General features: G+C 40.0%; 2 protein-coding genes across 4 annotated transcripts in view; one reads left to right on the plus strand and one right to left on the minus strand.

Annotated features, from left to right (window-relative positions):
• Nucleotides 1-4,101, plus strand: part of igf2bp2a (insulin-like growth factor 2 mRNA binding protein 2a) — a 77,695-nt gene extending 73,594 nt beyond the window's left edge. For all 3 annotated transcript variants that reach the window (XM_050049094.1, XM_050049093.1, XM_050049095.1), the window contains one exon: nucleotides 813-4,101. In XM_050049094.1, coding sequence (XP_049905051.1) covers nucleotides 813-911 — 99 coding nt within the window. In that variant the 3' untranslated portion in view covers nucleotides 912-4,101. The remainder of the gene's footprint in view (nucleotides 1-812) is intronic.
• Nucleotides 4,102-5,629: 1,528 nt separating this feature from the next.
• On the minus strand, nucleotides 5,630-14,115 carry tmem41aa (transmembrane protein 41aa). The gene is made up of 5 exons (XM_050049100.1): nucleotides 13,845-14,115; nucleotides 11,839-11,989; nucleotides 11,004-11,165; nucleotides 9,755-9,893; nucleotides 5,630-8,296 (listed from the first exon to the last, which is right to left on the minus strand). The coding sequence occupies exons 1-5, from the start codon at nucleotides 14,018-14,020 to the stop codon at nucleotides 8,076-8,078; spliced, it is 849 nt and encodes a 282-aa protein (XP_049905057.1). The 5' UTR covers nucleotides 14,021-14,115; the 3' UTR covers nucleotides 5,630-8,075.
• Nucleotides 14,116-14,185: the final 70 nt, after the last annotated feature.

Below are 14,185 nucleotides of genomic sequence, written 5' to 3' on the forward strand. Positions count from 1 at the left end.
TAAATATCCCACACAACGATGCTGTAGTGATGACGATGTTCATAACATAAAACAATTTACACAGCTCTATAATAATAATAATAATATTTCAGTTTAAGTGTAAGTGTAAGATTTCACTTTGCTAGGTATAATACATTTTTAAATTTATTTTTAAATTGATGTAGAGCTGAGGTTTGCATGGGTTACCATGGTTATGCATCTTCAACCAGCAAGAAGGCTCTCAAGGATAAAATTGATCAATTATATAAAATACTTAATAGTTTCCTTGGAGGCTCTCAGGAGGTGGCGTGGTAATAACAGCACAGAGCGTCTAAAAAGATACAAACTACTGTTACTATACACAAAAGTATGTTTGACACTAGTACACATATTGAGTATGTGGTGCGTAGTCTGTGATTTTGGATGCAGCAGTGGTCTTTATCAGCGTACAGTTTCCTAAGTTGAAATGGAGATAGATCTGTTTACAGATCAGTAAAGGTGCTATAGATGAAATCATAAGAGCTTTGAGAGTTGAAGAGAGTTTGCATGTCAGCAGATTCATCTATGTGACTACTGAGCAACTCCATGTGATAGTGAAGATTGTAATGTGGTGTAAAGCTCCAGAAGGAGGTGGTGGAGTTAGTTGGAACTGTTTTGTCATAAAAAGGTGACAGTTATCTGAATTTCCACAGAAGAGTTCATCTGAATCGCTTTACATAAAGGATTTAACTAAATCAGTCTTTTTAATTTTCACATTTTTGTTGAATTGTCCATTATTCTATTTGTAATGTATCAATTAACACCTGCTCCTGCATGTGACGTCTCTCCCACAGACTGCACAGAGGAAGATCCGGGAGATCATTCAGCAGGTCAAACAGCAGGAACAGAAGCACCAGCAGGGCGCCGCTGTGTCACCGTACCACTCCAAGTGACCAGCGGGGTGGCTTAAGCGGGCGCCAGCCAATGAATGTAGCCCTCCCAAATGGACAGAGACCTACCCAGACAAAGGCCAAGGCCAAGGGGGACATGCAGGGCAGACCAGCAGCACCGGGATCAAAACCAAAGAACTTCACTAGGGGGGAAACAAGTGAGAGCCAAAGGCTGAGGGCATTGTGTGCACTGCCAGCCCTGTGAGAGCAGATAGAGTGGGAGAAATCGTACTGATATAATATAATAAAAAAAGACCAAAAAAAAAAAATACAAAAAAATACAAGAAAGGTGGAAATGGCAGAGGATTTGGGAACTGTTGTCTTCACAGTTAAAAAGGTTAACAGGAAGTAGAATGTCGCCCTGCATAACGTTATCTCTTTAGTTGGACTAACATAGGCCTAACAAACTGATAAAGCAACTGTATTAACACGAGCGTATACGAGGCATTGTGATTGATATTTACGGTTAGAATGAGAGCGAGTGACAATGGACGCCCTCTCTCACAAGAGTTTGAGATATTCAGATTGCAAGATTAAATATCCTTAGCAGTATTAACACAGAGTAGAAACGTATATTGATACACACTGAGATTGTGCACTGTTATTTTTCTACCAAAATGACAGTACAGCTTGGTGTGGTTTTTTTAATATTTTTGCTTGTTCCAGAGATTGATCGGGCTGTGACGGCCACATAAAGTGGTTTCCCTTGTTTGTTCACATTATAGGCCACTGAAATCAAAAAGAAAAAAAAACCCTATAAGTAAATATGGTGAATGGTTCTGAGTCTTTGTAACAAGCCTGTGTGTGTGCCAACGCAAAAGATAACGTCCCTTTGAAATGTCTCTCACCATTCATATCTGATGCAACACTTCTTTTTTTAAATTTACTTTCTTTTTTTCTGCTAATTTCTGCTTCACTTTCTCATCACTCTCTCTCATCTGGCATTGTGTTTTTTTTTAAATAGGATAAAAATATGTCGTCAAGAAACACTTTTTTCTGTAGCCTTTTGATAACATTGAACTGACTGCCACTTTCACTCAACAGAGGTTAAATGCAACAGAGGGATTTATTTTAAAACCAGTAAACTGGTATCACTCCCATGCTTTACAGTAGATGTACTATATCTACAGTCATGCTTGTCCTGATGTAAAAAGAATAATCAAGTAATGCCTCTAAAGGCATTCCCCTCGACGATCAGAGCTAAAATTGACGTCTTAAAAAAACATTGGTGCACTTTGCAGTCATTTTGAATGTGCACCGCCACACGCTCGTCCTTATGAGGACGTCAGGGCCGACACAAGATGTGAGCCCAGAAAGGGGATTTAAGGGAGGGTGCAGACTCGTGGTGTGTGGAGTGGCAGTAAGGTAAAGTTTTAGGGTTAGAGGGTGGGAGTTGGTTGGGGTGGTGGGGTGGGGGGGGTTTATGGGGAGGCACTGTATGACCTGTGGTACACACACAACCGCAAACGTGACCGCAGCCGCGTTTGGCTTTAACCCTCTCTTGTCAGGGAGCTTTCTAAAATGGCATGACAGCTGTGAATGTACGATATGCAGCCTTTTTAGAAAAAAATCACCCCTGCGGTGTCCAGCAGGCCGGGCCAGAGGCACAGACACACAGATTGTCATTCTCACTCTCGCTCTTTCTTTCTTTTCTTTTCTTTTTTTTGGTTTTAATTTGGCGAGCTGGCCGACCGCTCTGTGAGTGCGCTGGACACGCAGGTCCTGGTGTCCCTTTGTGCTTTACTTTGGAGACCATGGAAGCTTGTTGCCTTATTTTGTCACCTTTCAGACATCACCCATCAGCTTCATCTTCCAGACGCAAGGTTATTGCCAATACGCACAGCTTCCTCCGTGTGTGTGTGTGTGTGTACGTGTGTGTGTGTGCGCGCGCATGTGTGTGTGTATATATATATAAAAAGAGAGAGTAATATTTATGAATCTATTTTTTTCCTATTTTGTGATGAGAGCTATTGATAAGAAACAAAAAGAAAAACAAAGTCCTTTTCTTTTTTTCCTCAGTGGGACACTGCCATATTATTTTGAAGGGAAGTGTTTATTTTCTTGAAAACTAGACTATGAATAATAATATAAATGAAAAAAAAAACCTGAAAAAATAGGAGAACAGTAAAGTGAACCACCGCGTTAACTTTGGTCAGGATGTGAACAGTGCGCATGTCAGTATTGTGATCTACCTCAGGCTTCAGGGTACCTCAGTCCAATCTTTCATTTCCCCTTTTTCCACATTTTGTATGCCTTGTTAACTGATCATTTTGAGCGTTTTTAATTTTCTTTTTTAATGAAAAAACAAAAAAGAACAAGAGAAAAGATCTTCAGTAATCTTGAAAAACTCTTCAGGTCCAGCCGACTGGTGAAACTTTGTAAACCGTAGTCAACTCTGTTGGACTGTCTTTGCCTGGACGCCATACAACCTCTTAATGATACACGTCAAAAGGATTTCCAAGTACATTTTTTGTTAGAAAGGAATGAAGAGCAGGATCTAAGGGGTACATACCTGCCCGAAGTGGTTCTGAATGTGGATGTTGTGTACTGATTTCACCATCAAAGAAAGAAAAATAAGATACGAATCAGTTGATCGAAACAGAAACTGTACCTCCTGTTTTTCCCAACTGTACCTCCAGGTTTTTTTTAGACTTAAAAAACAAAACAAAAAAAACAATGAAGTTTATTCACTTGTGAAAAAAAAACAACTTAATTTTTCTAACAACCCAATTCAATCTTACCAGCTCTATTTGATAACAGCATACTCTGGGGTTGATTTGAAGAAAACACAAAGCTGCAAAAATACACTGACGGGACTCTTGAACATGGTGTAAAAACCCTAGTCTTCTGTGTAGAATGTAGAACAACTCTAGTCGTTGAAATGTCACTGTGTACGACAAGATAACTGTATATCTGTAAACATGTACAATAGAGTCACACATAAATGCATCGTTCTCTGTCTCTCTATAACACTTATCGGTCTGCACCTGCGTTGGGAGAGATGGTGGGAGACGTTTAGAGCGTCACAGCTTCCCTCAAAACTGACCTCTAAATGCTTTTCTCATCAGTCTACCGATTTTATTTTTTGTTGTGCTGTACATTTCAGAATTACCTCTCAGAATCCAAGGCTGACTTTAGTTACTAAAACCGATGTAGGGCAAAAAGAATTAAATAAATGAATGAAATAGTGAAAGTTAGTGTTTGTCTTTGGAGTTCTTTTAACTGTCGAAAGCTGATTTGTACTTTTTTCGAGGGCAGACTTCTTGTTGTCATCAGATGAGGTGGATCGTTTTTGTCCCAGTGAACACAGACTAGCAGTGCTAAAATAAAAACATAAAAAAAAGGTCTATCAAACTCACACAATGCCTGAGGCTGTTTCAGCGAGCCTCCCCACAGCCGGTACAGTACCTCATACTGATGATAGCTCACCAGACCTGATTCAGATACCCTGACCTTACCCACATGAATGCAGTACGGTGCTTCTACTCGGACGCGTGACTCCTGTGGCGGTCTGCTTCACTGTAGTAGGGCATGTCGTGGAGAAAAACGGCTTTTCACAGTAGCACTGGAAATTGTAGTTTGTCACTCATGGTTTGTTTGACTTGTCAGGAGTAGCTTTTTAGGGCAGTTTTTGAAGTTGAGGCTCTTTTTCTTGCATTGCGGAGGACTCTTCAGGCCTCTGTCGCTCGTGTTTTTGGCTCTTTACACAGTTAAGTGCAGGTTTCCCTCCAGCTGGTTTGGTTTCACTGTGGTGTCGTGAGCTGCCTGGTCGTCGAGACGTCTGTAAGCCGACCACAATCTGAGGCGAAACTTGTCGAGATGATAGTAACCTTTTTCTTTTTTTTTTTAATCTTCCAAGGATTGGTGTTTCTAGGTTTTGTGGGGTGTTGCTAGACATTAATATTCAGTACCAGAAAACCACAATTACACACATCACTAAGGGTGTACTGTGTTGTTAGTCATATCACATGGTGGTTGGATAGCTTAGGCTTTTTTTTCTGTTGATCTGGTTTTCTTGTCATTTACACTGACTTAATAATGTAGTCTGGAGCAGTAGCTGGGATTCTTTGCTTTAATATTCATTCCTGTTAGATCACTACCGATTATACTAGCTGTTAAATTGTGGTTGAAAAATATTCTAGCTAGGATTTTGAACAGATTTGGGAATCAGAATGGCAAAACAACTCAGCCCCTCCAGGATGTTGCGATCACAGCAGTGAACCCAAATTCAACCAAACCCTGTGAATTCTTCACGACTCTGGAATTTTGTCCAATCGCAACGCAACTTTCCCGCAAATTTAATCAATCACTGTAGTCTTCCATGAGTCCCTAAATTCACTTTCTTGTTTCTGGGTGTGAGGTTGCAGATTCGTGCAACACATACGTCACATTTACTAACAAGAATTACAGTGAAAGATCGTAGAAGGCGATTCCCTGATGTTCTGCATGAAAGCAGGGGTAAAAAAGTTTTGCACCAAGTGCACAAAACCCACCCAGAGCATGGCTGAAACACGTAGACAACAGACAAGACAACTCGTCATGACAGAGGCTGTTGCATCCAGATGAATAATGGTAAGATAGATTAAATATGCAAGGTTACGTTAGGTAACGAAACAAAAGTCTACGTCACAAACTCACACAAACAGTGCGGTTTTAGTCTCTCTGGGAAAGTTGCCTTTGATTTTTAATGAATTACACAAAGACATGCAACTATTTTTTGCAAAAAAAAAGGCCATAAAACACTGCAGCATGCATCGCACAATCCTGGAGGGACTGATAATGAATCTGTGACATGCAAAGAAGGAGGGTTGACAGAGTATCCAGGTCTGATTAAATTTAGAAAAAGATGATAAATCTCGTTCTGCCTTTGCAACTGAACAGAAAAAGAGGGCATTCAACAACCATCCAAAAATTAACGAGAGTAGCTGAGGAAGGATTAAGTAAGTCTGTTTGGATGTATGCAGAACCACAGCAGTGTTTTTTGTCCTGTCTTGTTGTTAAATGGGAAAACACAAAGCATTGCATGAGACTGTTGTAGGCGATCCAGTATGTACTACACTTCATATAGCACTAGACTTTCAGTAGTGGTTTTAAATGGATCCATTTCTTAACTGCATTTCACCATTTGGGATATTCCTTTTGTTTCCTCGGTAGGTCACAAACCCTCGAGTCCTACATTTCCCACGGGCCAAAAGGTCCCAAACACCTCAAGGTAATCGGTGACTGTGTGCTTGACAGACATAAGATCCATTTTTTTTAAATCCATCTCGTGGATCCATGCCTTTCTGGTAACAGCCATGCTGTTGTTTTGAGTTGTGAGTGAACTGTATTGCTGAGCAACCTGGATCTGAGCAATAAAGACTATTTGAAAAAACAAATGCTGTTTTTTTACGTTTACTGTTGTTTTATCAAGTTTTTTTGTTTCTGAAATACAAAAAAAGGTCAGACACACCACAAATGTACATTACGCTTAAAAGAATTTACATCTTTGAAGAAACAGAAAGCTGACATTACATTTTACATCTTAACCGACACAAAGAAAGAGCTGTAAAGTAACACTTTGCAGCGTTGGAGCAGTACAGTACAAAAGACACACAGAGCGTGAAAAGAGGCAGCAAAGAGAAGCAATATTAAGGCTTGATTTCTACAGAGGCCTCACACTGCCTGAACGAACTGCACATTCACTTTCAGATAAGAATCCGGCTGATTAGATATCATGACATTTAGTCACATAAATCATGATGTAATTCAGCTGGATGCTCAAAAAGACTCCGAGGCCAAATTACACAATTTGAAAAACTTGGAGATCAGACAGAGTTTAAAAAGAGTACAAATTGTCCAACGCATTGTATCACAATTATACTGAAATTGCAAAACGTGTTTGTCGTACAAGAAAAACACAACTTCACGTTGTATAATAATGCTGCAAATATGATACCATAGAAATAGAGTGAGAGTAGAATGGACATTTGCATTCAAATCCACATACATCTACATCTGTACAGATGTAGATGTATGTGTACCGTTGCCAGTGCAATTGTTGTAGTTTGTAAACTTCTATATACTTCCGGCAAGTTGCGAACTCACTGAGGTGAGGTTTTGCATTAAAGATCAAAAGCAGTGGAGTAATATGTTTTCGAAAAAGCAATCCATTACTTTTAAAATGTCACCATAACCCTGTTTCTTTTTTGGTATCATTTACTTGTTTGTTGAAAGATGATGTACTGTAGCTGCGTCTGCAGAAGGAGTGAGAGCCGCTGCTCAGTGGACAGCTGAGAGGTGGAGACCGCGGGGATAAACAGTGTCCAGCTCAGCATGTTTTCACATCTAACTCAGTGAATTAAGGGTTTATTTCAATCAAACGGGAGCTGGTGATTGTCGGAACATAGGACCAACTACCTAGATGCCTTACAATGAGTTAACAAGGCCATGAAGCTAACGATAGTTCGGTGAAAGAGAGAAACTTGGACTGGTGTACGACTGTATTTTTATGTTTAGGTCAAAATGATGTTCTCAGACAAGCGTGTGAAACATGTTACTGCCCCACTGACGTGTTGTCACCATTAATATCAAAAATTGCCATTTTTGTATTTGTCAAATGACCACAGCAATCAGTTCAACGTCCTTTCTGTTCACTCTATTTCTATACAGTATACGCATTTAAGTTACGAATAAAATAATGCACACAAACCCCAAAAACAATCTTCTGAACCATCCAGCCACAGCAAACATGAACAGGCCGTTACATTAACTGTTCCACAAGTCCATGTTGGAGGTAGAAGTTTGAAACACTGCATGACAGGCACTTGAAACACAACTCTTACTATATGATAATAGTCAGCAAAGTCTCCTCAAAATCCTTCCCTCTCTTAACTACATTGCTGTACATTCAAATATCTATATACATATACTGTGCATGCTGTGCCCACAAAGGTTGCGGCACAGAAACACCAACATTTGGTTACACAGAATACATGGCTTTAAACACTGACTGCGCCAGGCTTATTTCTCTCTCATATCCTGTTGGCTCCAGAAAAGTGAAGCACTCCAGATATAAGACGTGTATGGGGGCAAAGTTTTTCTGAAGAGTCGCCTCTTTAAAATACATTCAGCCTTGAGGGCAGGGGGCATCAAAGCGCCAGGGAACAAAATCATTCCCAGAACAAATCATTGGACCTTCTTATCTGTGATGAGTCCGTTCTGCGATTGCACATCCAGTTTGAGACGCTTCTGACTGAAGCGGCGGATAAGGGCGCCGGGCAGCAGAGCCATGCAGGCGATGGCCAGCAGCTGCAGCAGCCTCTCCCAAGAGAACAAGTCGTCCAGCGACGACACCTCAGACAGCATGACGCCCGTCTGGACACAGATGAAGTTGTACGGCAGAAGACCTTTAAAAGCAGAGCAAACACAAAACTGCAGTGATTGTGTGGAGCTTTGATTACAGCGTTGAGAGATATGCTCAATGAATACTTTAAATCTGAGGGCACGTGATGAAAACATGTCTATATCTGCAATTTGAAGCTTTGTTAATCATCACTGTTTGCTTTGAAACTCATTAATAAAGGTCACACGTTAAAACTAACTATTTAATAGAGGGTAAATACAGTTTGTCACTTTAATTAGCATGCAATCTAATAAGAACTCTCTCTCTCTCTCTCTCTCTCTCTCTCTCTCTCTCTCCCAATTTCAAGCTAGACTTTCCTATCTATTAAAGGCAAAAAGGCCCCCAAAAAGTCTTACAAAAAAAATTATAGAGCCTGTTATTAATTTTAACACACTGTCTATTTTAACATGTCTTATATGATTGTTTTTATTGGTGGCATTTATCTTTATAGCTGGAGTTCCTGTTTCTTTGTAATTCCTGAAATTACCTGATTTTATTTGCCTAAATGCTGCAGTGTTTAAAATCTAGCTTCAACCATGTAAAGCACTTTGTAACTTTGTTTTGAAAAGTGCTTTATAAATAAAGTTTATTATCTGGGCTGGTGTGAAAGTTGCCAATCAAACCCTGGGTGGGTCTCGGCCCGCCACTCTGGTGTGGTTCGTTTGTGGGGTGAAAGCAAACAAACCAACCACAGAAGTTCATGAAAGCAGATGTGATTTTAGCATGATTTGAAAAGCTTAACTACTGATAAATCCATCTGTCAATAATGAAACATGTTGAGGAATAAGGACATGTATATAACCTATTTATTCTAACCATTTGGTAACCATGGAAACACATATGCACGTAACATGGGTATTTTCCCTGTTAAAACTGCTGTGTTTTTATCTGACAACTTTTTCTGACAACTTTAAAACTCCATTTTAAAGTGTGTGACAGTAAGCCATCAGTAATAAGCCCCAAATCATTACTTGACAAGATGCCTCTTTTTCATCCTGTCTCTACCTGCTAACATATCGCTAATTTGCAATCTACAAAAACATAATAATAGTACTCACAATCTGTTATTTATTTGTAAGCTCTTTTTGACACCAAAGAACACAAGTATACACATCAGAAGCATTAATGTACTGCATAAACTTCTCAGTCAACAGAATTTGACTTCCCCTTTCTTGTCCTGATGATGCAGGATAACAATCACCAAAACTACCCAATCAAGATAGTTACCTGTTAGTGTGAACAGGAACCAGACCAGAGCCAAAAAGCAACCATGTATCCCTTGGTCTGCGACCAAATGAGCTGAACAACAGGTGTGAAAGCACTTTTATGGTTTACAATATTTATCTGGGGGAACCCAAAAATAAAAGTGTCTGTGCTGTTTTGACTTAGAGTGAGAGCTTCCTCAGTACTTGACTTACAGTGTGATGAATGTGTGTCAGTCATGTGATCCATGTGTGCTTACCAATGAAGACTGAGCCGAAGAAAAAGGTGATGGGGATGTTGACAATCGGGGCAGACATGTTCAGAAACCAGTTGGGAGTCATGGGAAAGAATCGCAGGAAGAGCAGAAAGAAGAACAAACAGTCCTGGTTATCCTCGACCTGGGGGATGAAGATGAGATGTAAGAAACTATGAAGAAACAGGAGCATGTTTCTTTTTTGTGATTTCTCTTTTGAGTGACATGTTATGTCACACTGTATTTCTGATACTGTAATTTTATAATCCAGCAACAAATGACCACATTAACTCACTGTGAAGCTTATTATCAGGAACATAACAAGAGTTGTTTGATTATTACAGCATAGCAGTTGGTGAATAACACTGCAAAATGAAATCTATTATCACCCGTGGTAGACTTACACATAATAATTACATGTGTAAGCAGAGCTCCCAGGTCAGGAAAATATAAATAACTTAATATTCTAAATAGAGGCATTCATTTTCTGAGAGCAGCATCACCTCCTGTTCACATAGGTGCCATGTAAACACACAAATGTTTCTGACTAAACGATGAAATATTAGTACATGACACATCCTGGGGGAGGTGATAAAACTGGGAAATGTTTATTTATACAACTACCAAGAAGAATGGCAACGCGCCATGATCCACCTCACACACAAACTAGCAGCACAGCACTGGATTACACATGTGCTGCGGTAACTTCATTCATCTCACACACTGATTTAGCGTAGCACGTGCAACATATAGACCAGTGTTGCACTGTAAACTAGAACGAGTGAGTGAGTGGGGCGGAGCTGGAGTGTGAGAGAGGACAGACACATTCTGGTATGCGTTATGTAATGAAACTTGACCCTTTATCGATATAGACGGTGTTGTCTACATTTATATATTGCTTGAAAATATATCAATATATCATACATAGTCATTATAATGCCCAGCCCTAACAGGGATGTTAAATGTTTGGGTGCTTTGTTTACTGTTACACCCCTCGTCTCTATGTGCTGTTGAGATGAGATACACATTGCAGTGCTGTCTTTAAGGGTTTATATGTGATTTAGACATATGGGCCAGTGAGGTGAACCTGAGATCAATATGGTCTACGTCTGACTTTAGAAGGCATCTTTACCGGGAGATTGATATGATAATAATGATTGTTAACACACCTGGAAGAGCCCTTAATTGTGGAGACTTAAACTTGGTGCATCAGTGCTTTACATGTTCACAAATATAATAGATGTCACAGATTTACCTTCCTCTGTAGCATGGAGACTTTATCAGGGAAGAGATTAACGATGTAGTGCTTTCCAAAGGCCTGGGACAGGAGGTAGCACATCGTGGAGCCCACAGTGGTGAGCACACAGGCGAGCAGCAGTCCTTCATATGGTCCAAATATAGCTCCTGCTAAAATGTTCTGCACAGCGACAATTTGAGAAGGCCAGGTTACTAGACATCATCAATAATACGTGTCTGTAATGATCAGCTCTGATGCGCACAGCTACTCTTCCTGGGAGAGGAGAGAAAGACTCTGTGATCTAACTTTGGTTTTAAAGTGTAAGATGTTGGGTGTCACTTCAACCAGCAGGTGGTGTGTGGTTGAGGTCTCTTCTTTGTGCTGCACACACAGTTGTGAAGATTAAACTCATGGAGGTGGCGAAGAAAAACTGTCACAAAAAACTAAGACTGCTGACACACAAAAGGAAGTCTGAGTCTTTGTTTTTTGAGCTAGGTGAATATTTTTATCTTCTAGAAGTAGAGACCCAAGCTGCACACCAACATGTAGGACAAGTGCTGTCTCATTTTTCCTTAAAGTACATCTTGCATGCAAGCCTAATTTCCTCTACAGCCACCAGACTAGGTAGTTGTTGTTTTTTTAGCAAATTTAAATCTAAGTGTCACATTTTTATGCCAAACGTAAAAAAAATACTGGGAATTCTCACCCATGGACTTTAAAGTAAATAGCTTTAATTATATTTTAACACATTCAACATAAGAAATGTCAATGTCCCCTCTTTTTGTCTTGTACACAGTGCCTGCCTTCTTATCCAGCATAAGTACAGATGACATTTGAAACGGTTTTACTTTACCAGGAAGGAGGATCCAGGAATAGCAAAGGACTGCTTATAGAGATATGCACTACTGAAGAGCAGCAGAACATATCCAGTGTGCTCTGTCTTGTAAAACTGCAGGAGTTCAGCGAGTTCCCTCAGCTCCTCCAAGTCTGAGGGGAACTTCAACCTGCGAGAACATCCATACTTCAGTTAGTCACATCGTCCACTATGGACAAAAGTTAAAACTGTAAACAACAATATTTCAATATTGACACAGTCAAATAAGTACAAAATCATATATAATACAGTCTGTTGATTTATCTGATAATCAATTAATCATTTAAGTATTTTTCAAAGCAAATACAAGTCATTCCTATTGTTTTTGATATTTTATGGACTTAATAATTATTTAATCAATGATTAGTTTTGTTTTATATGAGCAAAATAACTCATTTGATGGTATCAAGCTCATAAAGGCTAATATTTGCTTGTTTTTCTCAATTCAAAGCTGAATGATTTGAGTTTTTGTCTCCTGATAAGTATGAGGACTGCAGTTAAAACTTTCACCTAAAACTTGTGTTGGGTTAGCAGCTTGTCGTAGTTAAATAGTAGTTTTATTCTGTTACACAATTGTGCTGTAGTCAATTAAAAAGTTAACACTATTTTGAAAATCAAGTATCGTTTTAGTAAATTTTTTAGCAAAACTTGCTGGTTTCATGCTTCTTAAATATGAGACTTTGACGCCCCTTTTTGTCATACATGATAATAAACTGAATAACTTTGCATTTTTGGACTGTTAGTCAAATAAACACACCATCTGAAGACGTCACCTTGAGTTACACAGGATGAGACATGGGACATTTTTCACTATTTTCAAACATTTTAGTGAAAAAAATAATGGATTAACAGAAAAAATAATGGGCAGATTATTAAAGAATGAAAATAATTGTTAGTTGTACCTTTACAATTGTATACCTTAGCAAATATGCTTTGAGTTACTTGCTAACTTCCGAGCTGCTTTCTAAATCTCCCAATCGTCAAATCGTCATCATCAAATTGTCACACACATCCCTGTCTTGCTGGTCATCCCTTTCATACGGACATCGTTTTGACGCAGTTACTATCTCCACTGCTGGCCTAAAGGTGAGACAACTCTGTCTCCCCATTCCGTAATTGTACCTTTATACAGAACGATGAGGTAGCATAACAGCGGCAGTGTAATGCCCAGTTCAGACCAAAGAACTGCTGAAACAGGCAACTACCTGCAAAGCGCCATTCTGCAACATTTTTAAAAACCTGCCAGTTCACACCAATGCAGCTACATGAGTCGATGCATCATCTCTATGCAACAACTCTCTGTACTTCCCTTCTGATCTTCAGCCTCTCAGGCTTATTTTGTGGCTGAATATAATTTGTATCTTCTTAAAATATGAATGAGGATAGTGAGATACTGGCTACAGTTGCATTTGCTGTAATGATGAAACGGCAAAAAACATAGTTTACACTGCTGCAACTTGCCCCTGTAACGGTTTTGTCTCTTCATGAATCATTGGTCTGAACTGCACTTAAAAGGGGCTAGTGATTGCTTATACTGCCTGAGCACTCACGCACAGTGTTTCCCAAAAAAGGGGAAATGGGTGTTACAAAGAATAAGGAAGAATGGAAAGGGAAAGAAAGCAAGCTGACTGTGAAAATATATAAATAAACAAATATCAAAAGGTGCTTGGGGGCAACATTTATCAAGACAGGAAGGGCAGGGGGCCCACGGAGACTGCTCGTGCATGGGGCTCAGAAAATGGTGCTACGCCACTGCTTTACCACACTGTAGTGTATAAAATTACTCATGACTGTATTCGTGGTTATGTGAGAGAGAGAGGAGTGAGAGCTAACATTACATGAAGGAGAGACTGGGTAAGATGGGAGCATGCTACAACATTATTAGCGTGCGTTGGTGATGGTAACGTTTCTCTGGTAATACAGTTGAGAGACTTAATATACTTTCTGTTCTCCGGCTGAGAGCTACTAACGGTGCCGTCAGTTACCTGCTGGGCTCCTCGGAGCTGTCAGCGGGCTGCTCGGACTCCGCTGTCTCCACATGTTTGGTCTCAGCAGCTGGATGAGGACGTCGTCGCGGTGCCGCAGGAAGGTACAGGGACAGTGAATACAGGTACAAGCTAGCTGCGGCAACAACAACGACTAGTCCGACAAGTGAGCGCATATTCCTCACTTTGTTAGGCACGGATACACCTCCTTGTTGTCACTGGGCTCTACAGAGAGACAGGTAATGGCCAACCAACGGCTGTTGATGTTCCTTCTTCTTCTTTGAGGTTTAACGGCAGCTGGCATCCTCGGTGTTGCTTTACTGCCATCTTCTGGAGGCAGT

The sequence above is a fragment of the Epinephelus moara genome, chromosome 7 (assembly GCF_006386435.1).
Source record: "Epinephelus moara isolate mb chromosome 7, YSFRI_EMoa_1.0, whole genome shotgun sequence".
Classification (NCBI taxonomy): Eukaryota; Metazoa; Chordata; class Actinopteri; order Perciformes; family Serranidae; genus Epinephelus; species Epinephelus moara.